This window comes from Hippocampus comes, unplaced genomic scaffold (genome assembly GCF_001891065.2).
Source record: "Hippocampus comes isolate QL1 unplaced genomic scaffold, H_comes_QL1_v1.1 scaffold174, whole genome shotgun sequence".
Classification (NCBI taxonomy): Eukaryota; Metazoa; Chordata; class Actinopteri; order Syngnathiformes; family Syngnathidae; genus Hippocampus; species Hippocampus comes.
In genome coordinates this window covers 9,656,213-9,675,959 of record NW_017805983.1, presented here as the reverse complement: position 1 = coordinate 9,675,959, position 19,747 = coordinate 9,656,213, and the positions used below count along the sequence as shown (strand labels likewise).

The 19,747-nt window shown below is 39.7% G+C and overlaps 2 protein-coding genes across 13 annotated transcripts in view; one reads left to right on the top strand and one right to left on the bottom strand.

The window, feature by feature from the left end:
* Positions 1 to 4,662, top strand: part of rgs19 (regulator of G protein signaling 19) — a 32,645-nt gene extending 27,983 nt beyond the window's left edge. For 9 of the 10 annotated variants that reach the window (XM_019891510.1, XM_019891512.1, XM_019891509.1 and 6 more), the window contains 2 exons: positions 885 to 1,121; positions 3,942 to 4,662. In XM_019891510.1, the coding sequence (XP_019747069.1) occupies positions 885 to 1,073 (189 nt within the window). In that variant the 3' untranslated portion in view covers positions 1,074 to 1,121; positions 3,942 to 4,662. Of the gene's footprint in view, positions 1 to 884; positions 2,109 to 3,941 lie in introns of those variants that run through there. The other variant, XM_019891513.1, reaches the window with a different exon arrangement.
* A 5,312-nt stretch (positions 4,663 to 9,974) lies between these two features.
* tcea2 (transcription elongation factor A (SII), 2) lies at positions 9,975 to 18,825 on the bottom strand. Of its 3 annotated transcripts, none has more exons than XM_019890620.1 (10): positions 18,311 to 18,825; positions 16,429 to 16,491; positions 15,032 to 15,137; positions 14,628 to 14,724; positions 13,625 to 13,752; positions 12,523 to 12,579; positions 12,035 to 12,189; positions 11,789 to 11,935; positions 11,582 to 11,653; positions 9,975 to 10,304 (listed from the first exon to the last, which is right to left on the bottom strand). In XM_019890620.1, the coding sequence occupies exons 1-10, from the start codon at positions 18,377 to 18,379 to the stop codon at positions 10,296 to 10,298; spliced, it is 903 nt and encodes a 300-aa protein (XP_019746179.1). In that variant the 5' UTR covers positions 18,380 to 18,825; the 3' UTR covers positions 9,975 to 10,295. The 3 variants fall into 3 exon arrangements, with proteins under 3 accessions (XP_019746179.1, XP_019746178.1, XP_019746180.1); XM_019890619.1 differs by having other exon boundaries at positions 14,625 to 14,724; positions 18,311 to 18,824; XM_019890621.1 differs by lacking the exon at positions 16,429 to 16,491 and having other exon boundaries at positions 14,625 to 14,724.
* Positions 18,826 to 19,747: the final 922 nt, after the last annotated feature.

The window sequence follows — 19,747 nt, the reverse complement described above, 5'->3', positions numbered from 1 at the left end:
TTTCATCTATAGGGCACACCGCATTATAAGGTGCATAGAATAGAAGCTATAATAGTGGCTGCCGTTGCTTTATGCGTCCACTAGATGAAGTTATGTTAAAGGGAATACAATACAATACAGCTTTATTTATATGGTGCTTTGAAAACCGCTGCAGCTGGAACAACAAAGCACAGAACATTTAAAATACTGTATCCAAGAAATCCGAATATTGATCCATATTTAAGGTGCATCGGATTATAAAGTGCACAGTCGGCTCGTGAAAAAATGGAATGCTTATAGTGCGGAAAATACGGTTCTCGAATAGTCCCCGCTGTGTGCGCAGACACAAAAACACACAGCCCAGTTGACTTTTTTTTTCCAGTAAAATGTGATAAGTAGCACTACATCTACAGATAACACCTCAGTTTCCTTAGGTGGATGTATGTTAACCGGGCCAAGTGCCAGTCTGTTCCCGTGGCCCGCTGTGTATGCGAGGACTTAAAAAAAATAACATAAATTCCTTATGTGACATTAATGGGTGACATTGTAGATCTTCATCGATAAAATGGCATGAGTAAATAAAATGTGGTGTTAGACTGAGACATTTGCATAATATTGGCAAAGATGTGTACTTGACCACAAAAAGAAAATGACCTGTAATTTTATTTATCATAGTGAATTTGATCTGTGGTGTGAAATTTACATTGATGGTTAGACAACATGGGGATCAATATGACATTCATAATTTTGAACGATTCAATTTTTGCAGGGTGGAATGATTATGCAATATACTGTAGATAAAAACACCCTGCTTAATAATTTGACATGAGAAAAGATATATGGACTTGAGGTGAGCAATCTTGAGGCGGGATCTTCCTCACTGAGCTTGTTGGTTTTCCTTCCAGGTGAGTCTGGACGCTCGCGTACGAGAGGTGATCAACAAGAAGATGCAGGACCCGACGCCTCACACTTTCGAGGACGCCCAGTTGCAGATCTACACGCTGATGCATAGGGACTCCTACCCACGATTCCTCTCCTCCAGCATCTACAAGTCGCTCCTTCACGGCAACTCACGCAGCTCCTCTGAGTCCTAGTCCTGCGCTGTCGACACGCCTCCCCTCCGACCATTTCATACCCTTCAGGTGAAACTGCCCTTACCCCAAATTTATGCCGTGACTGCCAAGACTTGACAGTGGCTAAGACACCTTCAAGCCACTTTTGTCTCAACTGCCCTCTTGTGTACTTCCCCCTTTTCTCCACCTTCCTTTTTAATCAGTCTTTTCATTCTTTAAATAGCTCTGCTCAGTTTTCTATCCAACATACTGCAAAATCCCATGAATAACACTCATTTGCTTGAAAAAAACCCAAAAACATCCCAAATCAAGCGGCTTGATTTGAAAAATGTTCACATTGTTTAGATGTTTACCAGTACCTAGGCAGTAGCTATGGGTCATTTTTATTGTACATGGGGGTGTGTTATTCACGGGATTTTACAGGATTTATTTATTTATTTGAGAAGTGAAACTGCTAATTAGTGATGATTATCATCCGACACCATTTTTTTGGTCCATTTGGAAACCGCACAGAACATACTGTATTTCGACAATCCGGATGATCTAGGGCTTCATATTTCCCTCAAAATCCAAAGAGGACTGCAAATAGCGCTGACTCACTTTCGCCAACCGGAGCAATTCAATTCAATTCAATCGCAAGAGCTCGCGGAGACTAAAATGTATGTCGCTACGATGTGTACAGTAACGGATCTTAAAATCCCACCAGAAACCCTTGAACAATATTAGCACTATAATATTTCGATTAGTGTTATTCAATCTGGGCAACATCCACGGATGTACTTTGGTTTTCTCCTACATTCCAAAGGCACGCAGTGCATGTTAGGTTCATCAAAGACTCAAAATTCTTCATAGGTGTGAATGTCAGTGTTACTGGTTGTCTATATGTGCCCTGCAGTTGGCTGGCGACCTGTCCAGGGTGCACCTCACCTCTTGTTCAAAATCTCCTGGTATAGGCTCCAAATGAGGAAAACATTGTTCTCTTCCTATCCCAAATGTGGTACAAAATGACCATACCACAAGATGCCATTGGACAATCTTTTTTTTTTTTTTTTTTTTTTTACCAGGAACCAATTAATTGCAGTAATCAAATAAATTCAACTTAAATAAATAAATCCGAAATAAAAATAACTTCAAACTGAAAAGAAATCATTATACCTAAAGCGAACATGCATGTGTGCCTTGAACAGAGAAATACGTCTGCATTTTCTGGATGCAGGGTCTTTAATGAGGTCATTGTATGACAACTGCTGTGCGATGTCATCATTGATGCTTCGAATCGCCAGGCCGCTTTAGCGCTCTTGACGAGCGCACATTTTTTTGAATGAGCTTCACTTTTTTAAAAGACTGAAGCAGGCAAAGTTACTGCAATGCGCAGGGCAATCCAGAGATTTGGATAATGTAAAATTACAATGTAAAAACTACAACTGGTATTGTTATAGTACTATCTCTTATTATACGCTATGCAAATACTAGCCTCCAACTGCGACTCTGAGTCAAGACTGTAAATTGATAGGATATAATTTGATTGTCTAATTAATAAGTTCACGTTAACCAATATATTGGCTCAAGTTTATCACCATCGTTTTGGTCCTTTTATGACTCCTTTTCGTCCGATGAATGTACAGGGCGTTAACAACATATCGTCAATGCCCGGCGGAATCCTCGTACTGTCAAAATGACAACTTTTCAGGAAATCCTCCCCAATACGCCATCTTGCTTGTGTTGCCGTGACATCACTTTGTTCAAGTTGGATTGCTGTCAAATACCATTGTACACTCACATCAACACACCACAAATAAATTAATTTTGCTACAGTGAAACTCCTCTAGAACGAAACCTACATGGGCGAAAATACCCCCTTATGTGAAAAAATCTTCATGCATTAACACAATTCCCATTCTCCTGCCCCCCATACGACGAAAAAACCCCTGTTGCGTTATACGAAATCATTTTCTCTGCTCCAGCCTCGCAAAGACATTCACTACAACGAAGTTTTATCCAACAGCGACCTCTACCGGTTCGTTCGGAAACGGCAACAGCAAACACCACACTGGTTTACATAGTGAACAATGTTTATTTCGGTCACAGCTGCGAGTTTCCTGGACTCAACAAACTCATAGCTGCTCTGCCATTGCCAAGAGGGACCTAACTGGAGCGCTTCTCTCTCATTAGCGCTCCAGTTAGCGTAACGTTTTTAGCCTTCGAAAGCTAACTGTGGCCATTTAGAACTACGAGGTGTGGCTGGTTTAAAAGTTCATTGCATGAACATCAGCTGAGCAACGCTGTCTTGGGTTAGGGTTAGGTAGAGACAGTGAGATGGTGGAAAGAAAAGCCACCGGGTCCAGAAGTATTTGTTATTGTTAGATTCAGACGAGCGTGGACGTTATAATGCTAAAATGGCTACAAAAGGACCTTTGGATGTCAAGCAGCTAAGACAAGAAGAGCTCTGATGCTGGAAGAGAGGTTAAAAGTGATCAAAATGAAAGACGGAGCAAGCAAAATAAATGACATGATCCAAGAAATTGATGTAAGTGAAAGTGAATGCTGATTGTAAATTTCGCAATTTCTTTACCTTTTTTTCTTTCTACACTGACAATATGAAGTGTCAAATAAGTGTATGCTCATACTTATGCACTATTGGAATAAAAATAGAGTACACATACGTTTGTGTGCGTGTACACATATGTTTGTGTGGGTGGGTGTGTGTGTGCTTACATCTGAGACCAAATTTGCTACAGTGAAAAACCCCCTGTTGTGAAAAATTTCTTGCCGCAAACACGATTTCGTTGTAGAGGAGTTTCACTGTATTTAAAAAAAAAAACTAAATCGCAAATTTACACAAAACCAAGAAACTGTCATTATTTATGTTGATTTTTTTTCCATTCACAGTACCTCCTTGTCTTTGCCCAACTCCTTCCTCATCGCTAGTGTTCCCAGCCACCTGATATTTTAGGCGGCCCGAAGACTGCAGAAGTTCAAATCTCTGAGCTAGTTAACCAGCCAATCACCTTTAAGAGCTACTGAGCTGAGAGCAAGACTCTGCCCACCCCATTGCCTTGTTTGCCTTCTTTCAGGAGTGATCTTTCTCCCTCTTTGCCAACTGGAAAGCACAGGACCATTTCTCCAAACTGATTCTTCTCACTGCTGTGATAGACTCATGATGGACGCTGACTACCGATTTACAAACTCAAATCAGAGTTGTTGTTGTTTTATTCCCTGAAAAGTAACGACAAGGGCTTTTGAACCCTTGTTCATCGATTTAGATTTCGTTCCTGGTCACTCACACTTTTCACACTCTGGGATTTTTTTGGGGGGTTTCTTTGAATGAAAAAGAGGCAATTCCTTTTCGGACTGAAATGACCCAACACGTGATGCAACACACTCAAGCTGCAATAAAAACTGGAGTCCAAACACATGCACCGACACACACACACACACACACACACACACACACGCACACGCACACACACACACAGTATTTATATCACCTTACTTCGGATGGTATAATGTTATTCTGTGACTAACATGAAACTGAACATGTGTTTCATACAAGTAAAACTGTCTGAACAGCTCATGTTCAATATATATATATATATATATATATATATATATATAGTTTTTTTTTTCTTCTTCTCAGAAAACTTAAGTGGGGTGATGCAGATACACATGCATACTATGTATATCACCATCCTTGAGGACAGGGGTGTCAAACTCATTTTTTATCACAGGTCACTTCGGAGTTACGACTTCCCTCGGGGGGCCGGCGCAAAATCTCAACGTTATTTATGACCCATGACAATTTGACATTTCGGTTCAGATTTCAGCAAGAATCATGATAGTTGACACACATGATTTGCTCCCACGGGCAACATAAAATGACGTAGGGGACCGGATTTGGCCCCCGGGCCTTGACTTTGACACCTGTGCTTTAGGAGATTCGACTGTAGTATATTTATTTATTTATAAGTACACTGGAACCTCTCTGGTCGAACACAATCTATTCTGAGATGCTGGTCAACCTCCAATTTTATTATTTCCATTATAAAACCTCTTAACTGAATAGACAGTGTTTTGCGTGACATTTTAACATTCTCAACTGTTACACAACTCCAAGAAAATGTTAACCACTGTTAAGAGTGGTGCCTTGAGATATGAATTGAATTCATTCCGTGACCGCGCTCGTAACTCCAAACACACATCTCAAACTGCCATGAATCTGTTCCAGCCACCGCAAAAAAAAAAAAGACAAAATAAAATGGTTTTTGTGAATAAAGATAAATAGTGGTACTTTATAAAAGCATAGAGTAATAACGGAGATGAAACCAAATGTAAATAATTAAACCGTTTGTACATCATGTTTTCATGCTGCAATTTAATTCATTGTGCTGCTCCTTCTGGTGTGCCCCTCCTTGGACACTGGGAGAAAATAGAATACAGTCAGGCAAACACAAATGAAGAAGTGTAGTACTTCTACTATTGTGACACAGTAAGATGCCTTAACATCGTTTTTCATAGAGGGAAAAGAATATATGCTTGTGAGTATTGTGACAATCTTCATACGTGTTGCTCTACCTTTGTACTCGGCTCTCTCTTGCTTCTACAAACCCCGATTCCAATCAGGTTTATCAGTTTGAACATGAAATATCATCTTCGTACTGTATTCATTTGAATTTAGGTTGAAAAGGATTTGCAAATCATTGTATTCTATTTTTATTTACATTTTACTTCCGAGCTTCATGGGAATTGGGGTTTGTAAAACCGCAGCTGTCGATGCTAGCCGTTAGCATGTCAGTGTCGTTTCCCACTATATGTTAGCGTTAAGCTAGCATGCCTTTTTGAAGGAATGTTATGTTAAATACACGGCATGTAATTGTCATTGATTTGTTGAGTTTGACAGTGGACTTCAACTGGGAGTCACGTTAAACAGCTTGCAGCCTAACATTGACAAATTGTTCACTGTTTATCAAACTGCTGCTTATTGTGAAATGAGTTCACTGCCACCTAACAGCGCTTGGATCTCAAGTTTGTGCTTGTAAGAAATAGCAACAAAACAAAAAAAATTGTAATGAAAATAAACCAGCCGAATGATAGCTGGTTGTCTCAAAAAAGTTACAAGTCGCGCCGCTCGTATTTCAAGGCACCACTTTATTCAAATGCAAAAATAGCAATGATGAATGAAAAAGGTGTAATAAATTTAAGTTTCATGTATTTTTACAATTACCTACGCATCAGTGTAAATAGTAATTCTAATGGTAAAATGTAAAAACAATGTCTGCCTTAATTTGGGAAAAACAAGTGACTTCATTTGCTTATATTGCAACTCGGAGTCTGACTGACATAAATATGAGGCCACTGACTTGACTCCAATATTTACTTTTTTTTTTTTCTTGTGTTCTTCTTCTCTTAGCACTTCTTGTTTAGGATACTTCTACTAATGGAATATGTGTTCGAAGAAACGCCAAACGAACAATACATGCTGTAAATCCTTTAAGGCTTGTTGAATTGACTTTATTTCAGAGCAAGTTCAGTCAAAAATGTTCAGTGCGACCCCACAAGTCTAAACACGGCATTAATATTGTGTTTCTTCAGCAGTACAATCCACCCATTTTTATCCAGCTCTGGGAGGGGGGCTAAAATGGGACACGTCAAAATGGCCGCCCCCTGAGATGGATCAAAACAGGTGGATGTGGATTTCGCTGCTGAATTAACATCACACAAACGCAATATTAATCAGAATGCTGTGTCCACACCTGGTGGGTGCTCATTCAACAGATTATCATAAGGCCAATATTTGACTTGACTTCCCTGTAAAGTTGACATTCATTGACACGTAAAGTAATGTTTGTCGGCGGTTTGAAGTTTGAAGCATGTTCTGAAATTGTACAACCTCTGAGACGTTCGACTTTCGAGGTTCCACAGGAACCATTTGTGTCTAAAGCCCAGCAATGTCTTACTGTTAAACCATGTTCGGAAATGTCTTAGGATGTCATAACAAAGTAAAACATTTCCCAGCAGCCAAAGTCAAAATTGTTTTACCGGATTTGTCAGTCTAGTGATGCAAATACACACACTTGCACTCACCCGGGTGGCCTCCCTGGTTGCTACTGCTGATCCCTGCCTTTGCGACTTCTCACCTTTGACCTCCCCACTGTTTGCCGCCGGCTCCTGATTGGCTGCCGCCAGCCTCCGGGCTCAGCTGTGGTTGGTGGATTCACGGGTGAGGTGGAGGGACATTCCGAAGTGCAAAACCAGTCACAGCATTTTGAACACTTGCATAATATGATATCTCATGCCGTAGCTGTCTCAAATATTGTGTTTTCACAAATATAAGAGTTGCCATTTACATCGTCATGGAGGTTTTCATTTAGCCATTTAATGTTTTATCATTTGGTTTGTCGTGGATAACTGCATCACCATGAGAGCTGTGTCCGTTATTTCTGTTTCTTCATTGAGGCAGAGCTCTCTGTGAGCATTAGTGTCTTTGTAAATCAGAATGTTTAAGACTGTGCCTGTATTGTGTTTTGCCATTAGTCAAACTGCTTGTGGCTGGTTCGTAATGCTTTGTGGGGAAACTGAGTTAGAATCAGTCTATGGAGGCAAATATGAAAAAAAAAGCCTTGTTTTTAACGAAACTGGTCACTAAATGCATTTATCTTGCTATTATCATGTTATTTATTTTTTATTTGGTTGAAAAACTGTGATTTTAATTGTACATATATAAACAAAGTCTTGAATATCCAATAAGTTGCCTTCTTTTTTGGGGTGTTTTCGTTTTGTGATTCGTTCGATTGTTTCTATTTAATGCACGCACTTTCTAACCAGAAGTATGAAAAAAATTGTGTTTTCAATATGGACAAAATCCAATCATATATGCTCTTAATATATTCCATTTTTAACAATACCTTTTTCAATGAATGTATAAAAGATCAAAACCAACAGCAAAGGGTTTGAAACAAACAAAAAACAAAATATAGGGCTGAGTTTTAAAAAATTTGATTCATCAAATTGATTTTCCTTTTCAATATCGATTCACAAAACCATAACTGCTGAACAATAAACTAACATTAGGCGGAAGAACTAATTTTGGACATTTTTTTTCCACAAAAATCAACTTACTCAAAATGTTTATATTATTGAGGGATAATGTTTGTCCTGGGCCTCTGTCTCATTCCAAATCTGCCCCAAAATTATTCAGGCTAGTTGGTTGTTCAATCACACAGTATAAGTGCAACAAAGACATCTCTGCCATCTAGTGACGATTTGTCATCATCCAATTTAAAACTACAGTCCACTCCTGCATTATTGCAGTTCAGCAACTGCAGATCCACATATTTGTGGATGTCTCCCCCCCTCCCCCATATTTCTTCATATTTTGGATTTTCCCGAGCATTTCCAGGATTCCCCAGACACACCTTCATTTACCTCCCCACCTCCCTGAAATCATATACGATTTTCAGTGATTCTTGGATTTGGCGTTTGTACAAAAAATTAAAAAGTAATTTCAAATAAAAAAATCAATCAATCACAAAAGTAATAATTTACGGCCCAGTGGATGAGTGGTTAGCACATCGACCTCACAGTGCAAAGGTACCAGGTTCAATTCCAACTCCGGCCTTCCTGTGTGGAGTTTGCATGTTCTCCCCAGGCCTGCGTGGGTTTTCTCCGGGTACTCCAATTTCCTCCCACATTCCAAAAACATGCATGGCAGGCCGATTGAACACTCAAAATTGTCCCAACGTGTAATTGTGAGTGTGAATGGTTGCTTGTCAATATGTGCCCTGTGACTGGCTGGCAACCGGTTCAGGGTGCCCCACGCCTACTGCCCAATGACAGCTGGAATAGGCTACAGCACGCCCTGCGACCCTTGTGAGGATAAAGCGGATCAGAAAATGGATGGTGGAATGTATCAAGGGGCCACTGAGCACGTGGTCGCCTGCGAACCACCAGTTACCCATCTGTAGTCTATACCAGAAACCAAAACCTAACTTACAAAACCAGTCATGTGATTTAATGCATTACAATTGTCGCAAAAACTGTGATGTGGCATAGTTGTGCAACTTCATCATTAACAACTACATATATTTTCCGAAGACCTCCGAAGCTGTGAAAAAAATGTTCAAAGCGTTCAATGCATGTATGGATGTGTGTTCTTTTACCATCCTTGCTAACTAAGCTCTTATTGCAGTTGTTTTGAGTCCAAAGTGAACATGACTTGAGCAAAGCTCATTGTTGACACAACACTCACACACTAACTTACTAAACACGCAGTCAAACAGTCAATTTATAGTTCTCCCTCATATTTTGCTTTCCGCAGTTCACAGTAATCTGATCCTTGTATGGGATTCATCGTCTGTATGACACACACACATCACGTAAACATACACTTATTCAAATACAAGCATGTGTGCATGCATAAACACACACACACACACACACATACACACACACACACACACACACACACACGCAAGATTCAGTCCCTCCGGCACCCGGCCTGTTCCAGATCCGAAAACAGAATGAATAAGAGTATTCAACAAGAATATTTATATGAATAACATTTCACTCAAACTATTTTATATTTATATTTTTATTATACGGAACACGACTGCACTTCAAAACAGGAGCGCTACTTTCCTGATAACTTTTTTTCCCAACCAGCTGGCTGGGTTCCGTCAGAACCGTTTGACCTCACAATGTTTTGTTCCGAGATTCCTCACATCACACAGGACCCAAGTACCATCCTCTTCCCCATGTTCATGTACGGAAAGAAGCTGAGCTGAGTTTCCACAACAAATAGGTGTCATCCACTAGTCAATGACTAGTCTTCTCACTTTGAACTCAAAAATGATGCTGGCAAATGCCAAAAGTAAAAATAAATAAATAAATGAATGTGCTGATCACTGAATCAGCACCAAGGCTATGTTTGCAATGATTCAAGAGCAACTTTATTGGGCACAACATTGTGTGCAAAACAAGAACACATTCAGTCCACAAAGCCTTCATAGCTTAACACCTGGAGGAAATATTATGTTCATCATTGTGCTACTTAATATTTTTTCAAAATAACACCAACAGATACAAACTTGTCGTTTTTCCTCCCAATATCCCCATCATTACTTTCTTAAATATATTATGCATATTTGTATATGCATTTTTTTTTAGAAATGTTACAAAACAAAGCTAACCTTCAAACCAAAATTCAGCTTGTTTTTACGTCACGGTGGCACAGTAAAACAGCACTCCTCAGAAGAACTGAAAGACAAAAAGAATTTTTGAAAAATTTGATAAAAATGTGTCCGATTTCAAAAGAAATGAGTTAATACATTTTAGCTTTGCATTATGAATGATCATTTACTTATTTTTCCATATGGATTATTCGAGGTTAAAGCATGAAGATTCACAGCGAAGACGATCCAAATTATCCATTGGAGTGAATGTGAATACAGTATCGTCAGCGTTGACCAAATGTGATTCTGTTACTGCCCAGTAAAGTTGCGCATCGATTGGAGTGACATCCACGGCTCAAATCCAAGCGGTGTAGAAAATGGATGGAGAGATATGTAATTATGGCAGTTCAGGGTGGCATAACAACAAAAAGAGTCCAGAAAAGAGAACGACTTAAAATAACGGAGAGAAACAAACAATAGTTTGGTCTCTGCTGCCACCTGGTGGAGAATTTGTTTGTTTTTTATTCTGACCCATTCATTTTCGGAACCATTTCTCCTCAATTAGGATCGCGGGCCTACATATTTATAATACAGTGGAACTTTGGTTCAGGAAATGGTAAGATGTTGTGATCTTTAAAAAAAAAAAAAAAAAGTGACCATAAATCACTCCAAAACTTTTTCCACCATTGAGGCAGAAAGTAAAAAGAGCTGAGAATGTGGTGGCACAAGTCTGCACATCCTCTTCTACTTGCGGACGGGGTTGCGTTCAGAAAGAGCCGATCACAATCAAACTCGTGATCAATGGGAGTCATTATATGATTCATTCCAAACAATTTTCAGATGTTCTAATATTGTTTCTCAACAATTGAGTTGTACAGGTTATAGGTCAAGCGTGGAAAACATTTTGGAATTATTTTATCAGTTCTTCACTGCCGCCCCTCCTGACAGAACCCGAGCATTTGAACAGGGGTGTGTAGACTTTTCAAAGCCACTGTATGTGACACAAAGAGCAAACAACCGTTCCTGCACAACTGAGCTTGAATTCATCAACTGCAGCAAAATTTGGATAAAAATCTTCTTCTTAAAATTTTTATTTATGAACAGGGAACTTATTAAACTGAGGTTCCATTCAAAGGTCAGTGAAAAAAAACGTGTTATTGTAATACATTCTATATTGTAAAATTATTTGAATTAATGTCATTGTTTATGAAAAGAAAAAGTTAAACCCTACATCAATTATTGAACTAAAATTGAATTTGCAAAAATATCTAACACACACTTCACCGCTAATTGAGGCTTGGTTTTCTCTACGGTCAAGTAAAAAAGTCCCGACAAGAAGAATCATGAATATGATGCCTTTACCTTCCATCGGTTGCCACATTCGTTACACAATACGAAGGTGGTCATTGGCTCGTCAGCACTGCGAGTTTGCACCTAAAAAAAATACAATAAAAAAAAAAATGCACAGCAGTGATTGGTGCACCACACAGTCAGACCTACGTATTTAGTGTGTGTGTGTGTGTGTGTGTGTGTGTGTGTGTGTGTGTGTGTGTGTGTGTATACTCGTACCTGTGTGTACGTGCAGTCCCTCCCCTGACACTTTTTGCACACAAACATGTCAGTCTTGTTCCCGCCCACTTTGGACAGCTGATGCTCTCGAATGGACTCTTTGGTCAGAGTCTCTCTGATCTTCTTCAGCTCTGCACTCGCCATCTCCTGCTCGAGCACAAACACGCACACACCACATCCAAAAACGCACGGCAGTGACTCGTCAACTGAGCGTGAGCCGAAGCGGTGGTTGCAAGGCAAGCAGACCTCAGAAGTCATGGAGGCGATCCGCTGAGCGGAGATGTTCCCACACAGGACGTTCCGCCGCAGGTCCGGGTTCTTCTGGTCCTTGAGGTTGGAGATTCGACTCCGTAGACGCGCTTTGTACTTTATGTCCGTCGACTTGAAATTCTCAAAGATCTGTGAGCGCGACCAGCTGTCAAGGATATCAAATTCCTCACGTACATCGGGTCACTTAACTACGTTTGCAGTGCCGTGTGATGCATGTTGAGTGTTTTACATTTAATATATTTTGTATTTAAATAATTCGGTGGCTATAAAAAAGGCAGGCGTATTCAGGTCATAGCTGATTATCCCATGTATTGTCACAGAGGCATGATTGGATGGCACTGAGGATGTTGTTCGCCTTTACAGGTTCACTGTACCTTGCTCCTAACCTCTAAAAAACCCAAAATGAAACCAGAACTATTAAATGGATATCTTGTGGTTATATAATCGAGTCAAAGAAAGGATATGTTCCTCAATTTGTGCCGCAAGGAGGCTACAGTCGACTCCAAAGGTCTTGTAGTCATCTGGGGGGGAAAAAAAAGATTTTTAGACATGTATTTCTTACTAATGAAGGATGATGTACAAGACTATCAAAGGCACTAAGGTTTAACTAGTTTGTGGACTAAATGTGAACGAAGCAAATTAAAACATGAAGTCTGACAATTTAGACTTTTAGTGTCACATGACAATTTAGATTTAGGTAAAATTAACATACAGTGCCCTGAAAAATTAAGTTCACCTGTGCGTTTTCAAAATTTGGTGCATATTTATCACGCTTAAATGTGTCCAATTATCAAAACCAGGAGGCAAGTGCTTGCAGACACTAACTGATAGCCGCATCATACGCCTGTATTATTTTCAAGTTGTCCAGGTCCTGCAGTAGCAAAGCAGTCCCATCCCATCACACTTCTGCCATCATGTTGGACTGTTGGAATGATGCTACTTTTACTAAATCTTTTATTTTTATGCCAGATGTAACCGTCTGCATGCGTTCCCAAGAGTTGAACTTCTGCCTTGTTTTTCTTGTAGTTTTGTCTTGAACACTTGTGACATAATTCCGACAGGCACAGCTTGTATATTTCTTTTTTCACTCATTTGTCATGCAATTAATGCTGGCCTTCTGCTCAATGCAGCCGCCATTCACGGTTAAACAAGCAGTCTTGTAACAGGGACACGAGACGCACCCTTAGTGAAATACTAAAATTGGTTTAATGATGAAAATATTTACGTGTGATGAAAATGCAAATAAAAATGAAGAATCACGAAGGGACGAAGTACTTTTTCACGGCACTGTCCATGTTTTTGAAATGTGGGAGGAAGCCAAAGTATTGTGTTACTGTGCTGTTTTTTTCTTTTTTACTTTGTCTGTCCATTTCAACATGAAGATGTTTAACTTAAACTTTCACTTCGACCCTTTTGACATTTTTACCCCTTGATACATGTTTTTGAATTCCAAAACATTTTTCTTTTTTTCTTTCTAAATCTACAGTCATAAATTATTTTCACCAATAAAATGAATTCTGATCATAATCTAAGAACAAAATAATTGCAAATAACATCATCCCTCACCAGCAGTTTGCAGCGCCGCCACCAGCAACTCTCGACATTTATTCCGAACATTGTCTGTGGTGAGGGGAATGGCTGGGAAGGATGTCACCGGAGAGGACAGGGCAACAGGAGACTTGGCTCTAATCTTGTGTGTGTGACCACATTAAACAAACAAACAAACAAACAAAAAAAAACATGTTCGGAGCTCAACGACTTGTCGCACACTACCACATTGTCCCTCAATATATGTCAAAGCTGGATTACAATGCATGGTTATCGCACACTACCACATTGTCCCTCAATATATGTCAATAAAGCTGGATTACAATGCATGGTTCAAGCAAATTTCAATTTTTTGCTCTCTGATGGCGCAACGGGAATACTCATAAAAGGGTGAAGACAAAAAAAAAAAAAAAAGACATTACATATCTTCAGATTAGAATCAGGTGTCTTACAAATGTGGAAAAAAAGTCAGGCGAAATGGCCTTCAAATAAAATCTGGAATTTGCTTTTGTTTTTTTTTCTGCTGATATCCAAAAAGCTTTTTAAAAAAAAAAACATTAAAAACTTTAACTTGAAGCTTTGACACAAAAATATTTTTGCCCCCCCGCTTTAACTTGCATCAACTCCCAGAGAAATAGATTTTTTTTTTCTTAACAGATCAAATGAACATAAGTAACAGTGTAGAAAAAAAATCCATTTTGTCAAAACACAATCCTAAAAAGAACACAACATTTTTATGGGACCCAAAAAAAAAAAAAAAAAATAGGCCTTGGATCAGATTTCGGGACTCGGACCTAGCCCAAGCGAGGAGCCACTCCTTGCTATGAAGGCACCATGATGAAGTTCAAAAGTTATTCAATTACGGTCTCATCAGCGATATTTAGAACCAACAACCTTGGTGTCGCCAAAACCCCACTGTGAGCGTAACCCCTTGGCTAATGCTCATGAAATTAGCATTTGCATTCAACAACGATGATGTGGCATAACGATGACAAGACGCTACGGTGATTATAGGACACACCTTTTCTCACTGCTGCACAAGTCCTTGGATGTGGAAGATGTCCTCACCGGAGAAGTGTCATTCTTCTCCTTTTTTTCTGACTTACCCTTAGAGCCAGCTGACACAACCAGAAATAACATAACCAAGTATGATTTCTAAATTCTAAACATGGGAAGATGTACTATTCATAAACTCTGTAAATACAGGGGAACCTCCAAAGTTGAATGCTGCAGGGGTCACACACGTCAGAATTTGACCAAAATGTTGTGGAAGAAATTGCCTCGAGAGCAAGGGTGGCCTTTTCGCGTCCCACGTTTCTTAAAACAAAGCCTGCACACTTAAAGATGAGAGTCCAGATTCATAGAAAGGATGATTGCAAGTCAGTTTGACTCCAGAGGTTCCGCTGCATTCACAAAAACACACACCTATTAATTTCTTCCAGGACTTGATGAGCACTTTGGCCAGATTCTGTACTTCCTGATCTGAACTTATTTTCCTCACAGCATTCACCGACATTCCAACTCTGGTGGACTGAACAAATGACATTACATGAAATTGAAGTGTTTCCTCGGCATTTTGGACTTTGGTCCGCATGCAAAATACCTGTTGGGTTTACTAAACATTTATTTTGCTATGATTGGGTCAGAGTGAAGATTTTCCCAAATTAAATTTTCAATGTCATTTACAGTACGTACTTCAATATGAACAGTTTTCTTCCCCCCCAATAATACCGCTGATAACTGTAGCTCCAAGCAGCTGTAAAGCAAGCCTGGTACGAGCACATTGGGGTACTGGCACATAGGACAATAAACGACTAAAATAAATGCCGCAAGCCTGATGTGCGTGCAAAGTTTCATGAGTTTTCGCAGAGATTAAGAGATTAAAAAAACGGTCCCATTTTCATCTGGAAACAGCACATCGCCATGGCAACAGCGGGGGACAAAATAAAAAGATTGATAAGTAAACATTTTTGACTGGCACATACGTTCAAACATATTCAAGTGCGTATTGAAATACGTTGCAACGTCCTCGCAAATACGATCCAACGTCCTCGCAAATACATTCCAACGTACATGTAGGCTAAATGCTACAAATGTAGCATTTTACCATTGTGCTACAGGGTATTACCTTGCATATGCATTAAGGGGAAAAAAATACGTACATCATTGTTAAAGCCATAATAAAACCAAAAAAATAAGAAAAAAACAATGTTTACTTAATTTTTTGGTGTATTGGTATAATTAGAAAAGAATAAAGGTTTTTCCCATAATGCCACAGGGCATTCACATGCAGAAGTCAATAGCCGTGGCATTAAGGGGATAAAATGCCTAACGTAAGCAATGCACTGCAAACACAATAAAACTATAAAATTACATATGAAGAATATTTACTTATTTAATTTTTGAACATACAGTGTATTACTATAATGCAGGTCAAATACATAACTAAACAAATAAATACAAACATTTTGACTCTGCATGCGCAAGTCGATACCCCGTGGTATTTTGGGAAACATTTGTAGCATTTAGCCTCCAAGTATGTTCAAATATTTGAGAGTAACTTTGAATGTAAGTATGTTCGAACATACTCGCAAGTACGTTTGAACGCATGTGCCAATCAAAATACCTTGACTCCACATTAGCAGCTCCATGCTTCCGTGAAAACGGTTTTATCGACAGGGGTTATAATAGTGCCTCCTGTAAGTTTGTTAAGTACTTGACAGGGAGAACGTGCGAGAGCAACAAGGTCAGAGCTAAGATTCCAAGCCTGAACCTACTCGTGCTACCGCCAATGAATCATTGGGGATTAAATTAAAATCAACCTGCAGAGTTTCCAGAGACATTGTCATGTTCTTCAATTCGCTCAGCAGTTCCAAAGCACCATCCTGCAAGACAACATTTGTGACAGTGAATTCCACATTTTATGTACCTGCCCTGTATCTCAAGACTGTTGGGATGTTCAAAATATCCCACTTGGAATTTGATGAGCACATCTAACAGGGGACGTTAGGTCAAGTCAGGGTAGGGAGATGGGGGTTTGGGGGGGGGGGTTGTTGCATTCTGTCACTCAATTCATGTTTGATAATGCTAATTTTGTGTAAAAGTAGACTAATCTAATCCTTGTGATTTTTGTTTTCACAAGATGGCGCCCGAGTAGGCGTTAGCAAGTACTTTTCAAGAGCCTTGCTTTTTTTTGTTGTTGGTTTTTTTGTCTTTTGTTCTGTCACATGGTGTTTGGTGTTACGTCGTGTGCACCTGATGTGGATTGCTTTCAGCGTTTTTTGTTTTTTTTTGGCCATTCATTCGTCAAAGGAGGAGAATCCGTGCTTGGTGGTTGCGCCTTCTCGGCAGCACGCTTGTACCAGCACTGATTTTGATTGGGAGGAATGGTGGCGCAATTTGACTGTCGGTGCTGGACATCCCCTGGATGCTTGTGTTTTTGCGCCTGTAATGGGCAGCATTTTTCACAGCCCCATTTTGTTCAGTGGAGATGTCGGCGCTGTTGGACAGTCTGCGTTAGTGCGACTGGATGGATGATCTGCTGAAGTTGAGGATGAAGAGTGAGGAGCGTCGACACGGAGCACGGATACGTATTTGGAACTGAGAGTCTCCGCTTGGAATTGACACGGATTTACATGGGACAGGAGAAGTGTACCAATCTCTTTTTTTAACTCAATGGACGCTACAGTTTCTTGTTTACTTTGAAACTTAGCTTGTAGCCGATGTGTACACATTTTGAGCATGACGCCTTTGATCCACTGGTGAAAAGACACATATTGATTCTGTCCTTTTTCATCTCAAACTGCTTCAAACAACAAAGCGTATGAGGTAAAAGTGGTTAAGATTGCACGACTGTCCGTGTTTTTATGTTGTGTTTTGTGTTTATTATTTACTTTATGTTAACTGTTTTGGAGAGCGCTTTGTTGCAGCTGTAGCTGTTGTGAAAGCACAATATAAATCAATCAGGATGTATTGTATTGTATTGTATAAAGCATGTTTGCTCGAAAATGTGAGCTGAAGTTTTACCCAAATACCTTTTTGGAGGGAGAAATGCCTGCAAACGCACTCCCATGACAACACAGTTTGAGTCAAATAAAAAAACAACAACCATGATTAGGTAACATTTGTTATGTTGGTGAATAGATCATTTGATTACCACTCGTTTTTGTTGTTTTTTTTTGGGGGGGGGGGCAAAAACTGTCAGTCATCTGAGATTTAATGAAATACTTCTGACACACGTACGGACGAGTCACGGGTTAATGTCTCCCAGGGAAATAAAGTTGGAGCGTAACTATTGCATTTTATTGACGGGCTGATGAAATTGAAATCACGAAAGATATTTACTTGTCTTGGAAATAAATGTCCCACGTACAACCCCTGCAACCCCCTGGCTGTGAAACACTGATTTTAAGCATTTATATACAGACAATGAAAAATGACCAAAATATTCCCCACATTTCATTTTATAAATGTCCCGCGTTTTTTAGTTTCTACCTTTGAATTTAAATTTTATTGAAATAATATATAAATATAATGCGTTTAAGCTTTTTGAGTGTAATTTGATTCCAGGTGGAAGTGATTCGGACTCAGCGATTTTGACCAATCAATGCTCTGATTTTGTTCTCATTATGACGAATGTTGTCGTTCCCTTTAACAGTTGCTGATGTCAGCTTTTATCATAAGAGATGTTGGGCACTCACTCACCGTGTTGTTCTTGTGGACCATTTTGTCAAGTTTTCTGCCGATACGCGCCACATCTGGTTGGGTGGCCATGTCGAGTGGACTGTCAAGCGTGATCCACCGGTAATTTCATGAACGAGGACAATTGATGACGCTGGTTGCTCTTTTGGCTTCCCGGGTTCCCTGGCGCCCAGCTGCGGCCTTGTCATCTGGTAAGCGGCAGGTGCATGCCGGGAGTTGTAGTTCATTTCCGGCTTATGGCATTGTTTTGTTGTGTTTTCTTCTCGACAACTGCCCTATTTAAAGATAAATTGGTAGATTCAAATGATCATCAGTAGTGGTATCGGCATTGCTGTTGTTGTTTTCAAAAAGTGCTTAATTTATTACGACTTAGCTAATTGGGGCTGATATTATGACGCCTGCAGGGAGTACGTTTGAGATGTGCACATACTCACTATTTCCGCTGGATGTCAGTGTTACCTGCTTTGTGCTTTTTTTTTGTGTGTTTACTGTCTTTACTAAAAATACAAAATATATTTTAATCGTACTGAGGAATTAAAAAAATGCTCACAAGGAATTCCACGTGGACATCATGAAATATTTACTCCAAAACAAATATTTGAGGGCCAGTTCACAAATTACCATTGGGATGGAGTACCCGACAGGCATTTGGAGATTGACAATAAAAAAACACAAGCCTAAGAACATTTTTGAAAATTCTTTTATCTATTCTGATTATTTCGAAAGAAATGCGAAATTGCAAAATAAAAATACTAGTAAATTAGAAAACAAAAGAGTGCATTTGGACTTTGATTGGAAGTTTCGCAGCCCACTCGTGCCCCTGAGCCATCTCTATCCTGGACTCCTTCCACTTCCCGGCCACCACCGTCACCCCGGACCTCAAGTGGGAGTTGAGGAAACTCAGGCGGCCAATCAAGATATTGGCGCAGTGAGTCCATCCGCACCTCCACCATCACAGTATGATATGCTTGTGCGGGCACAGATTGCAGCGCACTGTGCGCACTGCTCAGAAGGTGATCAGTGTCAGCGCCCATCCTACCAGGACATGTACATCTCCATGACTTAGGTGTGTGTAGGTCGGATGACAGCTGACCCTACTCAGCCTGGACACAGCCTGATGAACTCTCTGCCCTCAGGCAGGAGGCTACTGTACATTCAGACTAGAACCTCCCCACACATGAACAACAGCTTCTCAGCTTTCAGACTCATGAACACTGAATAAACCGTTGTCATTTAAAACTGAACACATAGCACCTGATTTTTATTAAACATTGTTTACATTATTGCACATTGTTTATTTTCTTTTTTTTATGAGTCTGTTTGTATTTTTAATATTTATAATTAACATTAGGGATAGGTAAGTTCATATTTCAAGTTCTGGGGTGTCTAGAGTCTAAAGGAACTTAACTGGGGTCTGTGGGAAGGGAGGCAGGTTCTTAC

Bases quoted from the DNA above. Each gene is read 5' to 3' on its own strand.
- tcea2 (XM_019890619.1), bottom strand. From the start codon at position 18,379: ATGGCCACCCAACCAGATGTGGCGCGTATCGGCAGAAAACTTGACAAA. The intron at 16,492-18,310 runs GTGAGTGAGTGC...GTTGTCTTGCAG, and splicing joins TGGTCCACAAGAACAACACG to GATGGTGCTTTGGAACTGCT. The intron at 11,654-11,788 runs GTACGAGTATAC...TATTTTTTTTAG, and splicing joins GGGACTGCACGTACACACAG to GTGCAAACTCGCAGTGCTGA.